This window comes from Leptonychotes weddellii, chromosome X (assembly GCF_054177405.1).
Source record: "Leptonychotes weddellii isolate Sample4059 chromosome X, ASM5417740v2, whole genome shotgun sequence".
NCBI lineage: Eukaryota > Metazoa > Chordata > Mammalia > Carnivora > Phocidae > Leptonychotes > Leptonychotes weddellii.
The window spans coordinates 376,981-401,786 of NC_138385.1; the positions used below are offsets into that span (position 1 = coordinate 376,981).

Consider the following 24,806-nt stretch of genomic DNA (forward strand, 5'->3'; position numbering starts at 1 on the left):
AAAGAAAGAGTAAGTCTAACTCAAGTATAAAAATATGTTTTAAAATGTCCTGGTAGGCCAGAACACAGAGTAAAAGGAATCTGAAGTAGCAGTCTTCAAAAAGTATGGCTTCTAGGGAAAAAAATACAAGACATAAAAAGAAGTGAGAAGTAACTTTTGGTAAATCTATAGAGTTAGTACCAAAAAAATCAGAAAACAAGATCCAACATACCTCAACTGATAAACATCTCCTTACAGAGAACAACTATGAAGCAGAAAAAAAAACCTGTAAGACAACATTCCAAGCTGAATTTAAAAACATGCAGACAAATATTTGGGGATATGAAAAAAATCACCTGGATTCAGACTTTCAAAATAAATCAAGAAAAAAACGAGAAAATTGATCAAACTAGAAAATAAATGGAAGAAAGAGACAAAATTATCTCAGAAGTGAAGATAAATTACAAGGTTGCAAAGAGAAAATAGACTCAAGAAAATTTAATAAGGTGCATTGAAAAAGGCAGAAAAAATAACTGAGAGAATGAAAATAAAACCAAGAAGAAAGTAAAAAGGATCAGAAAGAAATTGGTGAATTGAAAGAGAAGCAAAGGAATAGCAATGTGTAGTTGGAATTACTGGGGAAGAAAAACAAAACAATGTAACAGAGCTAATATTTAAAAGATTTAAACCTATAATCGAAGAAAAATTTCCAAAGTGAAAGACTTTAGTCTACACATTGAAAGGTCCCATTAGGTTTCTGGGAAAATAAACCAAAATGATCAACTCCAAGACATATCCTAGTAAAATTATTAGACATGAAAGATAAGATATATCCTCTAAGCCTCTAGGCAAAATGATGAAATAATCCATGAAGTCAAATTAATTAAACTGAATCAGGCTTTCCAAAAGCAACATATAAGGCAAGGCAATGAAGCAGCATTTTCAAGAAATGCTTTTTCTTTTTCAAAGAAAAAAGTGTGAACCAAGGATTTCACATCCAATGAAGCTAGTTTCAAATATCAAGGTTATAGAAAAAGAAAAAAATTTTAAACAAATCAGAACCTGAAAAATTCTGTGCCAAACAACTTTAAAGAGGTATAAGTACAATCATTATGCAAACATTACTGTTGGGGGAAGCTATGTTATGGGTAAAAGTATAATTATATAAAAATTAAAAGTTTCAAAAAAGTTTAACTACAGTTTCTGGTCCCAGATGGTGACATAGGAACACCCTGAATTCACCCTCTTCTGCAGAACACACCAAACGATATGTATTTATAGAGCAACTCCTCCTGAAGAAGAACTGATAGCTGATTGAACAGCGTCAGCACAACAAAAGATAGAGAGACCACACAGAGAACAGCAGGAGACAGGGAGACAAAGTAACAAAGGGAACCCCCACCCCTGACACTGTGAACTGCAGTGGGGAGAGAGAGTATTGAGAGACCAGGAGTAGATTTGTCTGCCCTGGGAAACAGAAAAAAAAAGCCATGGTTTAAAAGGGCAACTAGAATATAAAGGAACCAGCCCTAGAACTCCACCAAATGGTGAGGGAGCTGCTGGAACTTTCTCTGAGTTGTAGGGGTTGGTGAGCTCCACAGTTTACATTCCCCTCCACCTTAAAAGCACAGACCAGTGCACAGTCTGGGCGCCCTAACTGGTCTGCTGTCTCAGTGAGCCCCTAGCCCCCAGCCCACACCAGCCCCAGCCATCCACAAAAGCAACCCCAGCACTGCACACACCAGAACACCCTGGGTCAGTACTCACCAAGGCAACACAGGCACAAAGCACCCTGTGCAGAGGGAAAAGCAGACTGCCCAGTGAGCAAGGAGCTTGACCCGGGGCTTAATCCCAGGACCCTGGGATCATGACCTGAGCCAAAGGCAGACAGACGCTTAACTGACTGAGCCACCCAGGTGCCCCAAGATAATAGAATTTTTTAAAATGATGATAAGTTAAGGGATCTTAACTCAGACAACATCAAGCAAACAAACATTCACATTATAGGGATCTACTCCTAACTAGTAGAAGCATGAGAAGCATATCAAACAAATCCCAAATGAGAGTCTACTAAATCTCTGACCAGTATTCCTCAAAGGTCTCTAGTTATCAAAAACCAAGAAACTTTGAGAAACAGTCACAGACCAGAGGAGGCTAAGGAGACATGATGACAAAATGTAATGTGGCATCCTAGATGGGATACTGGAAAAGAAAAAGGACATTAGGGAAAATTAGTGAAATTTTAATAAAGCGTGGAATTTAGTTATTAGTGATGTACCAATGTTGTTTCCTTAGTTTTTATTTTAATTCCAGTATAACTAACATACAGTGTTATATTAGCTTCAGGTTACAATATAATGATTCAAAAATTCTATACATTACTCAGTGCTTGCCAAGATAAGTGTACTCTTAATTCCCTTCACTTGTTTCAACCATTCCCCCACCCACCTTCCCTCTGGCAAACACAAGTTTGTTCTCTGTAGTTAAGTCTGGTTTTTTGTCTCTTTCTTTCTTTGTTTTGTTTCTTAAATTCCACACATGAGTGGAATCATATGGTATTTGTCTTTCTCTGACTGACTTATTTCACTTAGCATTATACTCTCTAGATCCATCCATGTCATTGTAAATGGCAAGATCTCATCCTTTATTATGGCTGAGTAATATTCCATTATATATATATTTATATACATACACACACATACCACCTGTTCTTTATCCATTCCTCTATCGATGGACACCTGGGTCATTTCCATATCTTGGCTGTTGTAAATAGTGCTGCAATAAACATGGGGGTGCATATAACTTTTCAAATTAGCGTTTTCATTTTCTTTGGGTAAATACCCAGTAGTGAATTACTGGATCATACTGTAGTTCTATTTTTAATTTTTTGAGAAACCTCCATACTGTTTTTCACAGAAGCTACACCACTTTGCATTCCCACCAACATTGCACAAGTGTTTCTTTTTCTCCATATTCTTGCCAACACTTCTTATTTCTTGTGTTTTTAATTTCAGCCATTCTGAAAGAACCACCAAAGACCCTAAATAGCCAAATCAACCTTGAAAAAGAAAAGCAAAGCTGGAGGCATCCCAATTCTGGACTTCAAGTTATATTACAAAGCTTTAGTGATCAAAACATTATGGTATTGGCAGAAAAATAGACACACAGATCAATAGAACAGAATAGAAAACCCAGAAATGAACGCACAACTATATGGTCAATATTCAACAAAGCAGGAAAGAATATCCAATGAGAAAAAGACAGTCTCTTCAACAAATGGTGTTAGGAAAACTGGATAGAAACATGCAAAAGAATGAAACTGGGCCACTTTCTTATACCATACATAAAAAGAAATTAAAATGGATTAAAGGCCTAAATGTGAGACCTGAAACCATCAAAATCCTAGAGGAGAACACAGGCAGTAACCTCTTTGACATCAGCCATAGAAACTTCTTTCTAGATATGTTTCCCGAGGCAAGGAAAACAAAAGCAAAAATGAACTATTGGGACTTCATCAAGATAAAAAGCTTCTGCATGGCAAAGGAAACAATCAACAAAACGAAAAGGCAACCCTCAGAACGGGAAAAGATATTTGCAAATGACATGTCTGATAAAGGGTTAGTATCCAAAATATATAAAGAACTTATAAAACTGAATACCAAAAAAACAAATAATCCAGTTTAAAAATGGGCAGAAGACATGAACAGACACAAGGAATAGAGGAATAAAAAATCCCATAAGATATATAGAAAAGGAAAAATTAAATGACACATGCAAATCCAAGTATATAAATGATTACAATAACAAAATCTAATAAAAAAGCAAAGATTGTGAGAGTGGATTTTTAAAAATGATACAACTATATATACAGTAGAAATGCTTAATAACCCACAATACAAACTGATTGAAAGTAAAAAAAATATGGCAAAAGATGTATCACGCAAACAACAACTGCAAAAAAGCTGAAATGTTTATGCTAGTGTCACACAAAATAGATTTCCAAACAGGAATATTTCATAATGATAAAAGTGTCAATCCATCATGAAGTATAAATAAATAAATAAATAAATAAATATAAATAAAAATCTATTGTATTTTGGGGGAGGGAGGAGAAGGAGCCAATGCAATGGTTAGTCTTTAGTGGAAGGAAGACACTTCACAGCACATTTTGAGTAAGTTAGTACAAAGGCTCAGTGGGCCAACTGGTGGGGCACCAGCTTGTAATGGGTTCCACAGCTAGGGCATCACTGGATCTCACCTTTGTGCAGCCAGAAACAGATGAAGGCACTATTGTCCTCTTCAAAGATGCAGCTCACTATTTGCTTGTTGGTGATAGATGGGACTAAATTAGGGTCTTCTTTGGTGCCTGAAGTTGCCTGTGGGGCTAGCATATTTATGGGTCTAGCCCCTTCCATGCAGTCATCATGACCTCCCTCTCCAGCCCAGGTGCCTGCTCGTCTCAGTAGGAACACCACGTGCAGATGCCATGAAGTGCACCATGGTGACTTACTGGGACCGTGGGCCCTGAGGTCTTGCATGGCCAGCACTCCAATTCCACGAAGTAACCTTGAAGCCATCACATCCACCACAAACAGCCTCTGTTGTATTTTTATACACTTGCAATGAACAATCTGAAAATAAAATTAAGAAAACAACTCCATTCACAATAGCATCAAAAAGAATAAAATACTTAGAAATAACTTAACAAAAGAAGTGTAAGACTTGTAAACTGAAAACTAAGACACATTGTTAAAAGAAATTTTAAAAGACCTACATATATGGAAAAACATCCTATGTTCAAGCATTAGGAGACTTAATTTTATTTTACTTTATTTTATTAAGATGAATATACTCCTCAAATTGATCTATAAATTTAATAAAATCTCAATCAATATCCCAGCTGCCTTATTTGCAGAAATTGACAAGCTGATCTTAAAATTCATATGGAATTAAAAGAGGCCCCAAATAACCAAAACAATCTTGGAAAAGAACACAGGAGGAGGACTCACACTTCCTGATTTCAAAACTTACTACAAAGCTACAATAATCAAGACAATGTGTTACTGGCATAAGACTAGACATACAAACCAATGGAATAAAATTGAGAGTCCAGAAATAAACCCATAGTCTATGGTCAATTGATTTTCAACAAGAGTGCCAAAATCATTCAATGGGGAAAGAATATCCTCTCCCAACAAATGGTGCTTGGACAACTAGATATCCATACATAAAAGAATTAAGTTGGATCCCTACCTCTAGCATATTTAAAAATTAACTCGAAATAGAGCATAGACCTAAATGTATGAGTTAAAACTACAAAAATCTTAGAAGAAAGCCTAGGAGTGAATCTTCATGACGTTGGATTTGGCAAAGTACTCTTAGACATGACACCAGAAGCATGAGCAACAAAAGGGAAAAAAAGATATTTTCTATTTCATCAAAATTTAAAACTCTGTGCTTCAAAAGACACCTTCAAGAAAGTGCAAAAAGGGTACACAGAGTTCAGAGTACGAAGTTTCTGCGGGCTACATGGGTAGGAATTGGCTGGTTGTATTTAGAGGGACTATCAATGGACACCCAAAAGGACATTCAACCCCCAAAGCGGCAGCCAATGATACATATCTGCAGAGAATGTCACCCAGAAAATGAAATAAAATCCAGGGATCCAATCAGATGCAGAGAATGTGGATACAGAATAATGTACAAGAAAAGGACTAAAAGATTGGTGGTTTTTGATGCTCAATGAAACATGGAATTCAGAGGATTATCTTCATTTGTACTTGGATTTGATGTTAATGTTGTATAGCTTTTGATTAGTGTACATACCTTTACAAATACAAATAACATTTCATTTTAAAATCCATCTTGTATTTAGATATCTATTTAATAGTTTCTATAAAGAAAAGTTTTTTGTTCAATTACATGATTTATAATTTACTTTTATTGTATATGTAATCTGACACAGAGTGAAACTTTCAAGTGCTTCCCTAAACCACTCTTTTAATTAAGGCCTAGAATCTTTTGGGATTCTTGTTAAAAATGAAGTTTTCTAGGGCCCTGTGAAGGTCTGAGTAAGTAAGTTCCTTGGGAACTACTGTTTTACATCACCAACTTTGTAAACTCTCCAGCATCATTTTGTATTGAGTATACCAATGTACTTAGCATGCATGCATTATTTTGAGTTAAATTTTTCATTTAAAAAAAAAGCGTACACAGAGTGGGAGAAATACTTACAAATCATATATGTGATAAAGGACTTGTACCTAGAATATATAAAGAATTCTTACAACTCAATAATAAGAAGACAAATAACCGAGTTTAAAAGTGGGGAAAGGATCTGAGTCTACATTTCTTCAAGGAAGATACACAAGTGGCCAATAAGAATGTAAAAATATGCACATTGTCATTAGTCTTCAGGGAAATGCAAATCAAAACCACAATGAGCTATACCGCTTCACACCCACTAGGATGTCTAGAGTCAAAAAGTCAGAAAATAACAAGTGTTGGAGAAGAAACAGAGCAATAAGAACCCTCATACATTGCAGCCACTATGGAAAACAGTCTGGCATTACCTCAAAGCATTCAACATTCAGTCACCACTGAACTCAGAAATTCCACTCCTAGGGTTCAAAGCCAAAAGAGTTCAAACATGTGTTCAGACAGACATTTGTAAACAAATGATCAGAGCAGCATTATTTATAATAGCCAAACGGTAGAAACAACCCAAATGTCCATCAATAGATAAATGGATTACCAAAATGGTACATCCACACAGTGGAATATTACTCAGTCATAAAAATGAATGTGGATGAACCTTTAAAACATTATAGTAAGTGAAAAAAGCCAGTTATAAAGCCAGAAAAATTTTCTATGAAAAGAAGCCACATATTGTATAATTCCCTTTGTAAGAAATGTCCCAAATAAGGAAATCTATAGAGACAGAAAGTAGATTAGTGGTTGCCTAGGGCTAGGAGGGAAGGATGATAGAGGGGGGATGGGCTAAAAGGTAGGGGTCCGTTTTGGGGATGATGAAACTATTTTAAAATTGACTGTGGTGAGGATTGCACAACTCTGTGACTATACTAAAAACCATTGAATTGTACACTTCAAATGAGCAAATAGTATGGTATGTGAATTATATATCAATAAAACTGTTTTTTAATTTAGTAAGGCAATGATAAGGGATTATATTTTTTAAAAAAAAGAACAAAGGATTCGGAGAGGCCATTCCCAGAAGAGGAAACACAAATGGTCAATGCACAAGAAATGGTATTGACCTCATTAGTAGTCAGGGAAATGTAAAACAAAGCAATGAGCACGTTTTTATTTAACTACATTAGACTGGCAAGAATTCAGAAAGACTATAACATGATGCTCGAAAAAAATGTGAAGAAATGGCCTTTTCACATATTGCTAAGTAGAATTTACATTGCTAAGTATTTTTACAATGTATAATGCCCAAATCCATTACATTTAAAATGTTCATACTCTTTGACTTCCCGGTCCGTTTTGAAAGACTCTATCTCACACAAATAACATATGTGTGACTATACTTAGAATCATTATTGCAGCATTGTCATGGTAAAAGGAAAATGAGTTGGAAATGGAGGATGTCTATGATTCTTTATTAATTGCAAAAAACAAATGCCAGAATAATGGTCCAATTTGATCCAATCTTTGTAAAATCAAACAGCAATAAATTTTTATGCGTATATATATGTGCATGGCAATACACATGAAAGAATATATCCCAAGCTGTTAATATCTTGGGGAGGGAGGGGTCAGATAATTATGGATCTACCTTTTTGTGTACATTTTGGATTGTTTTGCTAGTTTTAATGAAAAGGTATTACTTTTGCTATTTGGAGATAGAGAAAAAAATTAAGAAGAGGCGGTGGGTGGAGGAATGAGAAAGGAAAGGAAGGCGCTGTATTTTTTTTCCGCGGCTGTTTCTGTGTGCGCTCCTTTTACAGACAGTGTGGCAGCCCCGGGCGTCGCGTCTACGCGCGGGATTACAGTAACTCGGTTGTCAGTGATGAGTCAGAGTGCGTGGTGCTGATGCTGCTGCCATTTCATCACCTCTGCGAGCGCAGCATCCATTCCTTCGCTCTCCCTGCGCCTGGGCCTACCTCGCCTCAGGCTCCCAGGCCAGCGATGTGCTCGCTGCCGATCTAGATCCGGACCAAGCCACGCTCTCCGAGGCCTCGGCTGGGCGCCCCTCTCGCCGCCCACGGCCGGCCCGGGCCTAGGAGACCTGCTGATCCCTGGCCATGGAGGCCATCTGGCTATACCAGTTCCGGCTCATTGTCATCGGGGATTCCACGGTGGGCAAGTCCTGTCTGATTCGCCGCTTCACCGAAGGCCGCTTTGCCCAGGTTTCGGACCCCACTGTGGGAGTGGATTTTTTCTCCCGTCTGGTGGAGATCGAGCCAGGAAAACGCATCAAGCTCCAGATCTGGGATACCGCGGGTCAAGAAAGGTTCAGGTGGGAGCGCAGCCGGGGCCGTGAGCAGTGGGAGGGTCTTCGCGGCTTGAACAACCCCTGGGGAAAGCGACTTCCTGGTCCTGGTCGCGGCCCCATAGGGACGATACCAAGGGTCTGGGGATTTCTGCTCAAGCCCACCTTCAGCTAGCCGGGAGTTCAGTGCAGGGTAAGAAGCACCCTGGCAGGGAGGGCCAGTCGATAATACGTATTGCTTGCACAATTCCACCAATCTGCCCCTTGGGTGGCTAATAAACTAGCTGGAATTGATCACGGTAATTATCAGTCTCAGTCCTTATGCTATATTACTTTCAAAAACGTTTCCAGGTCATCCTAACATAACTGACAGGTATAGACAGATGATATACAGAGATAGCTACTTATAGACATAGATACAGATATAGATATATAGAGATACACATAATTATATGAAATAGATACTGATGATTGATTCCTTCTTGCAACCAGCACACATTCAGAGATCATCCACTGCATGCCAGGCGCTGGGCTTGTTTCTGGGGAAACAGCCCGAGGAAACACACAAGAGGATGCCTTGTAAACAAAACAGACACAGGCCCTTCCCTCTTAGAACTTCTGTGCTGGCATAGTGGGAGGAAATACATAATCAGCAATTATACAAAAGAGTGTCTTGTTCATATTTGTATGCCCACTCCCTACTATAACGCTCAGCATATAATGAGTAACCAATGAACAGGTTTAATTTTCTCCTACAACCCTTTGTCTTTCCTTTGTAGTATGCATCATGTGTAATTATATGTCTGAACACAGAAAAGGCTACCTGGAGAAGATGACTACCCAAGCAAAGACAGGAAAAGCCCAGGGACAGAAAACAGCATGTATTAAGACAAGTGAGAGAGAGCAGTGTACACAGAAAACTTTGAGAGAACAATTTGAGCTAAAGTCACATAAGGCAGCAGGAACTAGATCAAAAGGACTCAATAGCCTTTATTCATTTTCAAATACGTTTATGATTATTTATTCATTTATTGAACACTAATTGAGCATAGGAAATACTGGTTAGGTAGTCGAAGAAGAGTAGAGAGAAGAGTTTACTACAAACTTGTCTCCACCCCACCCCACCCCCAACTTCCACAAACAACCCTTGTGACAAATATCCTTGTACAGGTTCACTTTGAATTGATTACATTTCTCATATTAGAAGTGAAAAAAGGTGTCTTTTATATGTTTACTGGAATCTCTTTCTGTATGAAAAGTCTTTTCATATCTACTGCTTATTATTTATTGGGTGATATTGATTTGAAAGTTTTTTATAGATTATTATCCTTTTCTGTCATATATGTTATAAAATATTCTCCTGGTTTGTCATTTGTCTTTGAACTTTAAGAAAATTTTTTGATGAATGGAAGTTTTAATTTTTATGTAGCCCTATATTGTGTTTAGAAAGGGCTTTGTTACTTTCTAAATACTCACAAACCATTAATATAATAATGTCTTTTAGAGTTTTGACAGGGATCTACAGCTTGCTCACCAATTTCCTGAACCAAGTTGTTCACGAATCAAAACCTTTGTTCGTGTTGAATTTTCTGATTACACCTACCATTCTCCATGAACCTTTAAACATAAGAGAATTAGAAATGCTTCCAGTCTCCAGGGCTGATTTGCCTGGTTCTGGAGACTTGAACTCATTTGTAACATTTGTTCTTACTATCATCTAGCTTGGACTGTAGTTCCCTGGACAATGTTTGTTCTCTTATCACTGGGCCATTTGTCCTAAGCCTTAAGCTATCGAGTCCCTCATTGTTTATCTTTTTCATCGAAGGAGACATAAAACCTAAAAATAGACATAGATCAAAAAGCACAGTAGTCTAAAACAAGTGATTGTAGAGGCAAATAGTTCGACACCCTCTAATAAGCTCTAATATGCTCTAAGTAAAGCACCCTAACATATGTATGCTCCTCAACTCAAGAAGTTAAAATATTGGACGTTTCTTGTTTAAGTACAGCAAAGGTTAGGTTTTAGAAATATTCCAGGTACACTGCTTTAAATAAGTTGTATCATTTTAAGGGGAAATTTTTGCTATTTGGGCAGTTTTTCCCAGTGGTAGCTCCTGAGTCAGCCTCTCTGAAATGTGTCAGGAAATAGGGCTGACAGGCACTCTGCTCGACACCTTCGCAGACCATTCTTATTTTTCCCATTTCTACATGGCCTAGAAAATAAAAAACAAAACGTGTTTCTCCTCAGAGAAGAGATGGAGGACCCCCTTAGAGTTAAAGAAGAAGTGATAAATGGGAAAAAATGGAGTATATTGCAACATACGTATATATACTCATAAACATTTTCTGTCATCTATCATAAATTCACTTCTAATCTTTTTAAATTCTCTTTCAACTGCTAGAATTTATCATGAGCTCTCCAGGTCAGAGAACATTTTAACATTCATTATTTCACTTTTCTTCATAATAATCTGTGACTTTGGTATCCCATTTTGCCAGGGTGGGAGAGTGAGCCGTAGTTCTACCTGAATCAAGGGAAAATGCCTGTAAGGCCATGAGCATTCTTTTCCAGAAGATGCTATCTCTTAGTGTTGCCCAATTGAAAATTCATGTGTTATTATTATTACAGATGACATTTGCATTCCATTGTTTAAAAAAAAGAAAATCATCTTTACTAAAGGACTGTGTCAGTAACCAGACACACTAGAATACACTGAGTTCATCAAAGTACAGGAGTTTGGGCATGGCCTTTATTCTTTACTTCTTTCTTGTGTTTTAGATCCATCACTCGCGCCTACTACAGGAACTCAGTAGGTGGTCTTCTCTTATTTGACATTACCAACCGCAGGTCCTTCCAGAATGTCCATGAGTGGTTAGAAGAGACCAAAGTGCACGTTCAGCCCTACCAAATTGTATTTGTTCTGGTGGGTCACAAGTGTGACCTGGATACACAGAGGCAAGTGACTCGCCACGAGGCAGAGAAACTGGCTGCTGCGTACGGCATGAAGTACATTGAAACGTCAGCCCGAGACGCCATTAATGTGGAGAAAGCCTTCACAGACCTGACAAGAGACATATATGAGCTGGTTAAAAGGGGGGATATTACAATCCAGGAGGGATGGGAAGGGGTGAAGAGTGGATTTGTACCAAATGTGGTTCACTCTTCAGAAGAGGTTGTCAAATCAGAAAGGAGATGTTTGTGCTAGTCAGCTGTTTTATTTCCAAAACATGCTCTCCCACCTGAACTTAAAAGTGATCAAAATGAAAAGAATCCCTGCGTGACTGAATGGACTCAACCTCCATTTTACATACAAGTGAGCCTCCTTCTAAGGGGTTTCTGACAGGCTGTGGGTGGGTGGATGTGGGAGCCTGGGTGCTGTGACCGAGGGACTGAATTACTGATATGGGCCAGGCACTGTTTGTGGCCCATTCTGGGCAGTGGCTGCTCCATGTGCCCTTTGTGGATCACATGTCAAGGGGCTGAGGTTTGGGGAGCTAGGCTCCAGAAAAATACACCCACAGACAGAATAACTATTTGTTGGTGTTCCAGCTCATTCATAGGTCACAAACATAAAGATATATGTAAAGGGGGAAAAAGTATCACATTGGAAACAATTCGCAAAACTAAAAATGACTATGAGATCAACTTAATCAGTGAGAATATCCCACACCAAGTGTGTGTGCTGGGTTTCGTTGTAAGGGACCGATTGGCTTCTAAACAGCTCATCCGTAGAATGAGGGGCATGGACCAGCTATTTACTATGACCCTTTCGAGGCCTGCTGTTCTAGTAAAATTGGTGTGACTATGAAAAGGGAGGCCATTACACATACTGATGTTATCACATTCCAGAAAATGTACACCCTTGTGATGGAATAACCAACAGTGTGAAAGGAAACTGTCCCATGCAAATTACCACATAAGTAGAAGAAACAGTGTAATCCATGCCATACCCTCTGTCCCTTCTGACCATGCCTTGAGTTTCACCTGCCTGACTCTTCAGGTACAGGGACTGCTGAGTACCTGCTCAACAAGAGGCGCTGTGACCCTGCAAACAGTCCCTTGAATTACTTACTGATCGTCACAACAGGCCTGTGAGGTTTTCTTCCCCATTTTACAAGAGTAAACTAAGAAGCAGGAGATTCACTTGGCTAAGGGGAAGGTCTCCTGACTCCTAGTTCTTGTTCCACTGCATCATCTTGTGCCTGCTATCAGATGAATGAACTGTTATTAATTTGTTTACTTTGGAAGAGATATGACTGTAAATAAATGTTCTCTACATGTTAGGATATGTTTCCTTATTGCTTACGACTCAGCTATAATCCTGAGGGAACCTGGGGATGAAACAAAAGGTAAAGCCAATTCAGGTATCATTGACAAGAGGGCTTTAAATGAGTAAATAATTGCACAACTCAAAACACATTAAAACTGTGTGGGCTACAAGTGTTCTTATCACTGAAACACAGTGGACATATTATTGAAAGGAACCAAATACAGCAATGGGGAGTGGGATGGGGATAAAATACTCAACTCACAATGACCTTAGCCACCTGTTTGCCATATAACTACACTGGATTCTTGGCTATCCTGGAGAGTCAGCTCTTAATTCTCAGGTGAACAGACATCTAATTGCATCAGAAAATTGAAATGGTTGGCTTAAGCTTCCATTATCTTCTTGAAGAGAGGTCATGCTTTAAATTATTCTTTGGACTGTAGCCAGTTGAGCTAGGCAAAAGCCATACCTTTCACAGTAAGAAAACAATTCTGAATAGTCAGGTTTCTCATATCCATTGTGATAGGAAGGCCTGACAATGGTAAATTGCTTTGACATATAATATTGAACTTCAGTATGAATGTGACTGAATCTGAACGTTTGGGAATTTACTTCAGCCAGAATGAAGCAGCCAAATAATGAAAATTATGGAAACAAACCACCTTGGACCAACCTGCAGCATCAACTACAAGTGAACCAATCATCATCTCTACGTTCATTCCACATGACCTGTCTTGGGTGGAGTAATTAAGTTGCCAGCTTTGTGGTTTCAGAAGGCAAATAAAAGATGGTAAATGGGTTTAAGACAAAGTTTCACCAACCACTATACTTAATTATATTAAGAAGATTCTGAAAGCAAGATTATCCAGTGGATAAATGAGTTGAGTGGATTCTGTCAGTTCAAAAAAAAAAAAAAAAAGGATAGAAACAAAACTTTACAGTTTTCTTGTCTAAAATACATTATATGTATACTGTTCTCATTCCTTGCATTTTTTTAGGCAGGTTTAAAAATACTCAGCACAGGATCCAGCAAAGGTGGCTGAGCTTAATTGCTTAAACAAGTTCTAGAAATTTTAAAAATCATTTTAGTAGAATTCAGTGCTGTTGTCACTGCAATAAGTGGGTTTTAGAAAATAAGTGTGAAAAAATCAGGTGTTAATACAATACTAAGGATAAAGCTTTAGGAGCTATTTTACTACATAGGTAAAAGAAAAGATCAACTAACTTGTAACAAAGACCACAACTGCATGTTGGATTAGATTGTCTCCTATTCCAGAATAAAATGTACTGTAAACTTTTCCTCACTTTGTTGTGCATTGTAATGAAATGTGGAAAAATGTTTTCTTTAGCTGTATGTGAATGAGAATTTGCTTGTATTTAGTAAAATGGTTGATTATGTGACTGTGAGATTTCACGTGTGTGTTGTAGCTATTTCCACTATGCAAACAGTATTCACCAGCATCTCAAAGCTAGAACAAGAATATGATTTTTGAGAGATAGAATCATCACGTTGAAAGTCACAAAGGCCTCACTACTGCCTGAGAATCCCATGCCACTTCTGGAAAAGTTGGTTCTATCAAGCCTAAAGTTGAATGACTGCAATTTTTGGTCAACAATCTTAATTATGACACCGGGTAGCTGATCACAACTATTGTCATCCCTGGAATGTCTTCTGTTCCCCCAGGCTAAATTGTCTCAGCTTTTTCAGGTCCTACTATATGGCATGATTTTTTTGTCAGGATCCCTTGGAGTGTGGGGCCCAGATTAGAACACAACAGTTCAGAAGTGCCTGGGGTTTATAGTACATACTTAGGGGAGAGGAAAAAAGGGAAAGATGTTTGATTCTAAGTCTGGGCATAGGAAGGCTGAATTCCGCACAGCTTTATCATTTTTATAGTCATGAGTGAAGGAGGGAGGGAGGAAGGAAGGAAGGTAGAAAGGAAAGCCACCCATGTGACAGCATTTAATATAGTTTATCATTCCATTCTCCTTAAAACCCTCCCTAAAACCCCCAGGGCCTGATCATCTTTTCTTCAGTGAATTTCTTTGGTGACTTTATTCAGTCCCATGGCTGTAAATACCACATATAAGCCAATGAGTCCTGAATTTATATCTCCAGCTTGTCTCTTTCCCATGGACTCCAGACCTTTATAACCAACTGCCTACCCAACATCTCCATTTGAATGTGTGTTAGGCATCAGAAATTTAACATGTCCCAAACCAAGTTAATTTTCCTCCCCAAATTTGTTTCTCCCATAACCTTTACTTCCTCAGTAAATGGCAACTTTGTCCTTCTGTGTACTTTTGCCAAAAACCTTGGAGTCATCCTTGACTCCTCTCTTTCATAGTCTACATTTGATGTATCTGGTTACGCTGGCTCTGCCTTAAAAGTAACCAGAATCTCTCTGGTGAGATGTTGAAATGTTCTTCAAATGCACCAAGCACATTCACACCTCAGGGCCTTTGTACTTGCTCCTTACTGTATCTGGAATTCTCTTTCCTGAGATAACTGTCTGGATTTATCCCTCACCTCCATGAAGTTCTGAAACCAACAGCCTCCAAAATCTGCAAGCAGCTTCCCAATTCTAGAGAAGATGTGGCTCCAGAAGCTGTTCTTGACAGTTCAACATAGAGTATAATTCTTTAGTCTTCCTGGGGAACAACAAAGTTGCACATGTCCAGTAAAGGGCAAAGAAACTTACTTAGAAGGAGAGAATGGAAAACCTGGAGAGTCTAGTTTCACAGGAAGGAGTGGACAGTGGTATCATAATGTAGCAGTGGATTCAGAAAGATTATGGCTAAAATATATCCATAGGATTCAAGGGAGCAGGAAGTCATGAGTGACCTGTCAGCACAGCATTGGTGGAATGATTTCTGCCTACACCAAGCTCCTTAGGAAGCTGTTGTTCTCAGTTCTGTTGGAGTTCCAATTCTTTTCTTTTCTTTTTTCAATTCTTTTCTTGCTCTCCATTCTCTCCTCTACCTAGACAATCTTACCTTTGCTCATGACTCCAGTTACTGTCTTTGCATTGAGGACTCCCAAATGGAGGACTCCAGCCCATTCTTCTGAGCATTATAACAATACAGCCAACTTGCCTACTAAACACATACACAAATTCCTTATACTCAACATATCCAATATGAAATCAGTATCTATCAGACTGTGTTCCTTCCACCCCAATCTTTCTCATCTCCATAAATGACACCACCATCCATCCCTTTGTTCAACATACTTAGCAGTTATCCTTAATCCCTCACTTCTCCCCACCCCCCGCCTCCAATATAAGATCCATCATCAAGCATTATCAGCTCTATCTTCAAAATATATCTATCTCCATTGCTATAACCTTCATCCAGGCTACTACCAACTCTTTCCTGAACTACTTCGATATCTTCCTAAGTGCTCACCTTACTTTCTGTTCTTATTCCCAAGATACAACCTTAACATAACTGCCAGAATGGTCCTTTCAAAACAGAAAACAGATCAAGTCATTCCCTTGCTTACAACCCACCAATGGTTTCTCAGCACATTTAACATGGCTACAAGGCCTTGCATGATCTGGCCTCTGCCTACTTCTCCAATTGTGAGTTCCACAAACATAAGAATCTTATTCATCTTGTTCACCATTGTTTCTGCAACCTGTAACATACATATATGCTTGAATAACTAATAAATACTAGAATGAATGGTTGTTTTATTGCCCTGCTTTAATCCAATGACCTTGACTATTACCTCACTTCATAAAATACACACATGGCCCGATTCTGAAGCATGACCAAATTTTATACAGCCTCTAAAACCTCTCTGATTACAAGTTCTGGTTGTCCACTCTATCCCAAGAACCCTGTTTTACACTTCTTTAGGAACCTTCAGGCAATCAACCACTGCCCGCTGCCAGTCTATCAATGCACCCTTTGACTTTGTTTCCCTCCCTCTTTCTCCTGGCTCTGGTGGGGTCTGTCAGCTGCATTCAAGCCATTAGCTCCTAAAGAAAATGATTCTTAAAAGTTTGATCTATTTCCTTCTAGACTTTTTATTTATTTAATTTTTACTTTTCAAAATGTTATTTACATAGTGGTTAAGGGTATGGATTTTGAGTAAGACCAACATGGGTTCAAATTCTGACTCTACCAGTTAATATATATGTGTTTCAATTTCTCAGTCTCACTTTACACATATATTAAATTGGACAATAATAATATTCACCTCATAGAATTGTTGTGAGGATGAAATGAGATAATCCATATAAAGTACTTAGCACTTGGTAAATGTCACATAGTAAACATACTCACAAAATGCTTGGGACTTGTTGGGCGCCTGGGTGGCTCAGTTGGTTAGGCGACTGCCTTCGGCTCAGGTCATGATCCTGGAGTCCCGGGATTGAGTCCCGCATCGGGCTCCCTGCTCAGCAGGGAGTCTGCTTCTCCCTCTGACCCTCCCCCCCCTCATGTGCTCTCTCTCTCTCTCAAATAAATAAAATCTTTAAAAAAAAAAAAAAAAAGCTTGGGATTTGTTATATGTTTGCACCTAAATGAATCTTTTTCATACTGTGCTGTTACCTTTTGTACACATACACTACATTTTTTTGTAAATACCTATGAGGGCAGGAACTGTCCATTTTTCCTTATTGTATCTCTATAGTCAGTTAGTGCCTGGTACGTTTGTTGAAGTGATCAGGAAAAGAGTTAGCTGACATACTGAAGATGACAGACATAGAAGAAATCTGGATCTTTGAGCTACAGATTTTAACTACCCTTAGAACCACTCTATATTGAGACTCCTTATTCCATAAGATAATAAATCACTTTTTAGTTTATGCCATTTTTTTCCACTTGTAGCTGAAAGTCTCCAAACTGATATAATAGCATTATACTGTATGGACATAGAATAAACTAATTCTCATTGGTCGACATTAGGTTATGCACAATTATTTGCTGCTATAAAGCAATTCTACAATGTATACATATCTTTGTGTGTTTGGCCAATTATGTCAAGTCAAAATCATAAAAGTAGAATTTATGAATCAAAGAATATACACATTTAAAATTTTGATAAAATCAATCAGATTGCTCCTTAGAAAGGTTTTACTGAATGCCCATGAATAGTGTATGATAATGTCTATGATCAGTATTATTTTTTTTAAAGATTTTTATTTATTTCAGAGAGAGAGCACAAGCGGGGCGGGGCAGGGCGGAACAAGGGGTAGAGGGAGAGGGAGAAGTGGACTTCCTGCTGAGCAGAGAGCCTGATGCAGAACTCCATCCTAGGACCCTGGGATCATGACCTGAGCTGAAGGCAGACGTTTAAACAGCTGAGCCACCCAGGCGCCCTATAATGAATATTACTGCCAATCTTTTAACTCTGCAGATCTGAGAGAACATATATTTTAAATTTGCATATATTTGGTTATTGGTTTTCTGTTGCTTGTGGCTGAATATAGTACTAATAAAAAGGTGTTTTTCTTATTAATAAGATTTCCTTACATATGGAAATCAATGCTTTATCCACCACATACGTTACAGTATTTTTTCATGTTGGGGCACCTGGGTGGCTCAGTCAGTTAAGCGTCTGCCTTCAGCTCAGGTCATGATCCCAGGGTCCTGGGATCGAGTCCTGCATCGGGCTCCCTGCTCAGCAGGGAGTCTGCTTCTCTCTCTCCCTCTGCTGCTCCCTCTACTTCTCCCCCGTCCTCCTCCCCCTCTGCTCCTCCCCCGACTTGTGCTCTCTCAAATAAATAAAAAATCTTTTAAAGAAACTATTTTTTCACGTTTTTCTGACTTTTTATGGTGTTTGGTAATACAGAAGCCTTTAATATTTAATAGATAACATCATTATTAAATAATTTAATAATCATATTTTACTTATTATTTAATCATTTCACCTGTTGTCTACAAGAAACTGGGAAGTTGTCTCAAAGTTGGGGAACCAGGTGGCTGGGGGTCAAGGTGCAAAGAAAATGTCTACTGGATAACATTTTATTACTTTTGATTTTAGTACCATGTACCTTATTTTTTTTATATATATAGACTGGTCTCTTGATGCTTTATGGCCAAAGTGTTAGTTTTAGATCGGCCTTCTGCACCCAAATACTAGAAAACCATTTTCCTATGACTTCCTATAACCCATTTAGGGTTCCTTTAGGAATTAATTTATGTATAGGATGTGGAGGTAGGGATAACAACTATTTTTCCCAAATGGCTAGCTACTTACCCCATACTATCCATAGAATACTTCCTTCTTTCTTCAATGGTTGGAAATTTTACTCTTTTCAAATATTAAATTGTTTTTGGACTCCCGTTTTATAGTACATTAAATTGTTTGCTTATTCTGGCCCTAATACTACATTGTTGTAGCTGGGTAATTCCACAGTATATTTTTATTATCCTTTTCCCTTCAAAATTTTCTTTGATATTCTCATGCAATACAGTAAAACTTAATAAGAAATGTGTCAATTTCTTTACCCATTCATTTGGTGAAAAAGCCAGGCACAGAAAGCAAGCAACTGCATGATCTCATTTATACATGGAATATAAACAACTCAAATACATAGAATGCAGTTATGCAGAATGAATAGGTTGTGGAGATATACTATACAGAATGATGACTGTAGTAGTTATTAATAGTGTATTGAACACTGGAAATTTGCTGAGACTAGATTTTGGGTGCTTACCATGCACACTTATAGGCTTTAGCCATTGTCTGTTTATTCCTAGATATTTTATAATATTTATATATCATAAATGATATTTATATTTTATTTGAATGGGTTTTCTCATTACATGTTCTAATTGGTCATTGCTAGTGTGTAGGAAATCTGTGGATACATGTATGTTTATATCTTGTATCCAGACACCATACTAAACTTTATTACTTCAGTTTTTCAATTGATCTCTTTTGTTTTCTAGGTAGACACTGTAATCTACAAATAATGGTAATTTTCTCTCTTCCTTTCAAATATTTATACTTCATTTCTTCTTCTTGTCTTTTCACACTGGCTAGAATATGGATTAAATGCTTCTAGCATTTTAACCTTAAATTACCTTGATTAGGTTATAGAACTTTTCACTACATTACTACTTTACTAAGACCTTTTACAAAGAATGTATGTTGAGTTTTTCAAATGTCTTTCTTGTACCCATTGAGATAATCAAACGGGTTTTTTCCTTAACCTAGTATTGTAATTAATTATATTAGTAAATCTGTTTATGTTTAACCATATTTCTTAAAAATCTTAGAAAAAACTGCATTTGTTCATGGTACATTTTTAAAACAGCTTGATTTAATTTACTAATATTTTATTAGTAAGTAATATAGATCTTTGCATCTATATTCCAATTTGAGATTGGTTCGTAACAGTATTTCCAAAAACTCCACAGGGATTAAGAGGAATGTGGGGCGATCTACAGTGACATAAATTTGGAAAATTGTGGATTAAACAAGGCAAAAAGTATTCTGTAGAACTACACTATTCTGTATTGGGGCTTTCCAATGGGAGGCAATTTTACACAGCATCTCCTCAATTTACATGACAAAATAACTTATTTTATGGACTAACAATTCATTGGAAATGTTGATCTTTTGTGCTTTCTGTCAGGTTGTGGCACCATGGTTATTCTGGCCTCATGAAATCATGAAATGGATGAAAATCTGTCTTCTTTTTCTATACTCTAGAGTAATTAAATAACAGTGATCTGCTGCTTGAAAGTTTGATAGAATTCACCCATAAAAGCTTTTGGTCCAGCATCTATCTTCCTTCCTCCCTCCCTCCCTTCCTTCCAGCATTTATCTAACACCTTCTTTCCTTCCCTTCCTTCCTTCCTTCCAGCATGTATCTAATCTATCTTCTTTCCTTCCTTTTTCTTCCTTCTTCCCTTTTTTCTTTCCTTTTTTTTTTTTTTTGCAGAAGCGGGTGTAGATGTTTAACAATCTTTTCAATTTATTTCAGGGTTATGGTTAGATTCAGTTTTAAACCATTAGAGACACTGTTTTATTGGTCACATATATTCATTGTCCTTCCCTGGAATAGGATTATACTTCCCTCCTATGATATAGGCTTGACCATGTGACCATCAGTGTCCTAGCTAGAGGCTTATCCATCAGCCTGGATTCCAGAGTGAAGTGAGCATGGAGCAGAGCCACCCTGACCTGTTAGTAGACATGTGGCACAGGGACTGGGAATGACTACATCCTGGTAAGTATATTTTGGTAATTTATATTTTCCTTGAAAGTTATCCATTACATCTAAATTTTCAAATGCACTGGCATACAGTTGTTGTACTTAGTATAACTTTAAAATCTCTGTATTGGTGCATAGAAACCTCCCATTTGTAATGCTATAAGTTTATGTTGTTTTTATAAGTCAGAGTTGTTAGAGGCTTGTGTATTTTTATCAGTATTTTTTTAAGATTGCATTTATTCATTTGACACACACAGAAAGAGAGAGAGAGATAGTGAGAGCGAGCACAAGCAGGGCGAGCGGCAGGCAGAGGGAGAGGGAGAAGCAGGCTCCCTGCTGAGCAAGGAGCCTGATTATCAGTATTTTCAAAGAACCAGTTCTTGGTTTTATCAATTTTGCTTATTCTGCATTCTAATTTTTTAACTTCTCATGTTATCTACATAAACTTATACTCTGTCTCTTTTCATGTGAGTACTTCTCTGGTATATCACATGCCAAGTAATTTTTAAGTGTACTCTGAACATTTTGAATATTATGCAATTCTGGGTCTTGTTTAAATTCTATGGAGAATGTTGGTATTTTTGTTTTAGCTGAGAATTTCTCTGGATAAGTTCAGGTCACATGTTCCATCCTGTCCTCTTGTGTGCTGTCATTCCAATGGCAGTTCAGTTTTCAAAGCTCGTACACCACACAGTAGCCAGTCCAGAAACTGGGCAGTGGTCTATCCTTTTGTTCAGTTCTTTGGTATGCTGATTAGGAACACATATGAACCCAGAAGTTTGTAACCAACACTGGGGTCACTTTCCCAAATTCCTCCCTCTTTCCAGGAGGTTCCCAGGGGCTTCCGTTTCCTGTGCTTCAGCCAGAAATCCCAAGCAAGCTGGGACAGAATGGCTTGAGGATGAGATTAGGAAGGGGTGGCAATGATTAGTAATGACAAGGTCTCAGGTGTGACTGCAGGAATAAGTGGTTAAGGAATGCTCTGGGAGGACAAGATTACTGGAGGGGAAAAGATGAGGCAGGAGAGAAACAGTATTACCTTGAGACAGATCATCCTTGACCTTAATTGACGGAGGCAGCAAAGTTAGTGTGTTGGACATTTGGTTTTTTATTCTTTTGAGTTTGGGATCTAGGGCTCATATTTTCATCTGAATTCCCTGTTTTTAAGCTCATTAGCTTCCCATTGCATTAAATCCTAAATAACCTGTAATTCTAGTTTCCATTTTTTTTTACCTCAAAGTTATTTCAGTGTTTAAATTTAAAATGTTTCAGATTTATTTGAAACTATTAATGCCTAAATTATCTGAGTTATGACTAGAAAATGTGGCCCAGAGGATTTGCCTGTAAGTGACTGAGAATAGTGTATTAAGACTCCCACTAATGTTTTGATCCATTTTTTCTTGAATTTCTAACACTTTATATATTTTGACATATTAGATACATGTTTACAAAGGTTTCATCTTTGTCATAAATGGTACCCTTTATCAGTGCAACAGGATCTTGTTTTAAATATGTGAAAGTAGAAAAAAAAATTAATTTAAGAAAACAGTAATTGGAACTCCTACTGCAAACTCCCTGGTGACATGATTCTTTGGAACCCAAAATACAGAAATATCAAGCACCAAAATGAAAGATGTTAACAACGGAGAGTTTTTACTCTACTAGAAGGACCAAAATTTGATTCCCTAAAATATCCTTTGCCATCTCATTTAAAGTGTTCAAAACACTTTTTAAAAAGTATGTTACTCTGGGGCACCTGGGTGGCTCAGTCGTTAAGCGTCTGCCTTCGGCTCAGGTCATGGTCCCAGGGTCCTGGGATCGAGCCCCACATCAGGCTCCCTACTCTGCAGGAAGCCTACTTCTCACTCTCCCACTCCCCCTGCTTGTGTTCCCTTTCTTGCTGTCTCTCTCTCTCTGTCAAATAAAATCTTTAAAAAAAAAAAAAAAGTATGTTACTCTGAAATATTTATATTAATTACAATTTCATAGAAATAATTTCTGGGGTGGACATAACCAGTGTTCAGTATTTCGGTATATACCTCCACTTTTAATTACTTAAATATTAGTATTTGTTTTGCCATTATTCAGTACTAGTCTTTATAATTTTGTATCATGACACATGCAGAGTCACACATGAAAAACTGGAGCTGTATGAAGGCAGTCTGACTATATTTCGTCCCTTTTAAAAACCCCTCCAAGCTGTATTCTTATATACTTTCAAAATGCCCCTTTCTTTAGTTATTTCTATGGTTGAGCTGTTTTCCCTACCTTTACTGTATCTCAATTTCTCTCAGAACCAGTTTGGACCCCATCTACTTTCAGAAGTTCCTGATATAGCCAACTTTTACCTGTGGGATAGGTAGAGGGTCAAAAAGGGGGGGTATGATAGGGAGGAGGGAAGAAAGGAAGGGGTTTCAGGCTTAGTTCCCAGCTTGCCTGCCTCTGTCTATCCCCAAGGCCAAATTCCTTGCTCCTCCTGCATTCTGTCTGTCAGGGTCATCCTTATTGTCTTGGAACTTGATCACTCCTTCCCTAAAATAAAATGTATCCCCACCCACCCACCCACCGAGGCTTCTTTCCCCATCATGAGTCCACTTTTTAACCAAACACTGATGTCAGTGTTTCAGTGTCACAGCAAATAGAATTGTCACTTTGCTCTGGTTCTGCAACTAATAGCTATAGTATAGTTGAAAATTAAATATCTAGGGTGAATTAAAATTGAACTCTTAAGCTCCCTCTGGACTGAAAAGAAATTATTGCCCAATCCAGTCCAGACATGGGCTGAAGAAGCCAAGGATGTGTTTTTTTGTTGTTGTCTGGGGTGTACTGATGAAAAGGAAGAGATTGTTATCTGCTGACTTTTGCTTTTTAATTTTTCTATTTTTTACTCTCTAGAATGCACAGGTTTGATCTGGGGAAAATAAGCCAATTCAGACTAAGATGGGTTTACTCAAGCAGCTAAAAGATCTAGGAGAAATTTCCTATCTGGTCATGGCCTACCTCCAAATAAAGTATCCCCATTGTCACACAACCAACTGAACATAAATTTATTTGAAAACCATGACCAAGAGACATGATCCTTTATAAACAAACTGCTCAGATATACTGTACACACCAGGTCCATCCTTTTTGTTTAATGTGGCTGTAACTAAACCCGACATCAGACAAGAAGAGCAGTTCTGTAAACATTAACCAAGTTCAAACACTTCATGTCTCAAACTTTCCTCTCACAACTGATCATGTAAGCAGTACTTTCCCTGGATATAGAAGAGAAATATTAATATATAGAAAATATGGTTAATTAGCAGGCACATCAATTCTGTGACACTGACTGTAGTTATAAAACTTCAACATAAAAAGTGTAAGAAAAATCTTATCAACTAGTTTGGCCACAAGATCAAAAAAAACTTACTCTGTAATGAGTTCATAAATAGTTTTGCTAAATTTATGGCACCACTTGGTTTTGGGTCAAGGAGAAAAAAGCTCTCCAATCCATCATATAATTGTAAAACTTTGGAGGCTAGGTGGTGATGTCTTATTTTCACCTAATCCAGACAGAAACGCCTCCATCCGGCCCTTTAAAATACCTTAACTATTACTACCTTTTTTGCAGAGGCAGTCAGTCATTAGCCAGGGGCCTTATAAAAGGAAGTAAGTCACTGTCAAAACCTGGGCCCATAACTATGCAAGATGCAACAGGCTGTGAGCAAGAGGTATTCAAAACCCCTTTCTCCTTCGAGTTTGGGGAACTGACCTTGGATTAGCTTTCTAGCTTGGTTCCTCTGGAAACCTGATGAAAGTGGACCATCAGCTATGTGACCAGGTAAGCCTGCTTCTGGTAAAATGCCCAGGGTGGCACCTTGTGTCCTAGGTGAGAGCCGAGAGGGCTGCAAGTGAACATAAGTAAGTCCCTGAGTACAA

At 38.0% G+C, this 24,806-nt stretch overlaps 1 protein-coding gene and 2 pseudogenes across 1 annotated transcript; 2 read left to right on the forward strand and 1 right to left on the reverse strand.

Annotated features, from left to right (window-relative positions):
- Positions 1 to 4,169: 4,169 nt before the first annotated feature.
- On the reverse strand, positions 4,170 to 4,556 carry LOC102746279 (cytochrome c oxidase subunit 5B, mitochondrial pseudogene; annotated as a pseudogene).
- Positions 4,370 to 5,849, forward strand: LOC102746582 (DNA-directed RNA polymerases I, II, and III subunit RPABC4 pseudogene; annotated as a pseudogene).
- Positions 5,850 to 7,848: 1,999 nt separating this feature from the next.
- On the forward strand, positions 7,849 to 14,118 carry RAB39B (RAB39B, member RAS oncogene family). The gene is made up of 2 exons (XM_006736912.3): positions 7,849 to 8,464; positions 11,217 to 14,118. Exons 1-2 carry the CDS (start codon positions 8,250 to 8,252, stop codon positions 11,641 to 11,643), a joined length of 642 nt encoding a protein of 213 aa, XP_006736975.1. The 5' UTR covers positions 7,849 to 8,249; the 3' UTR covers positions 11,644 to 14,118.
- The last annotated feature ends 10,688 nt before the right edge of the window (positions 14,119 to 24,806 follow it).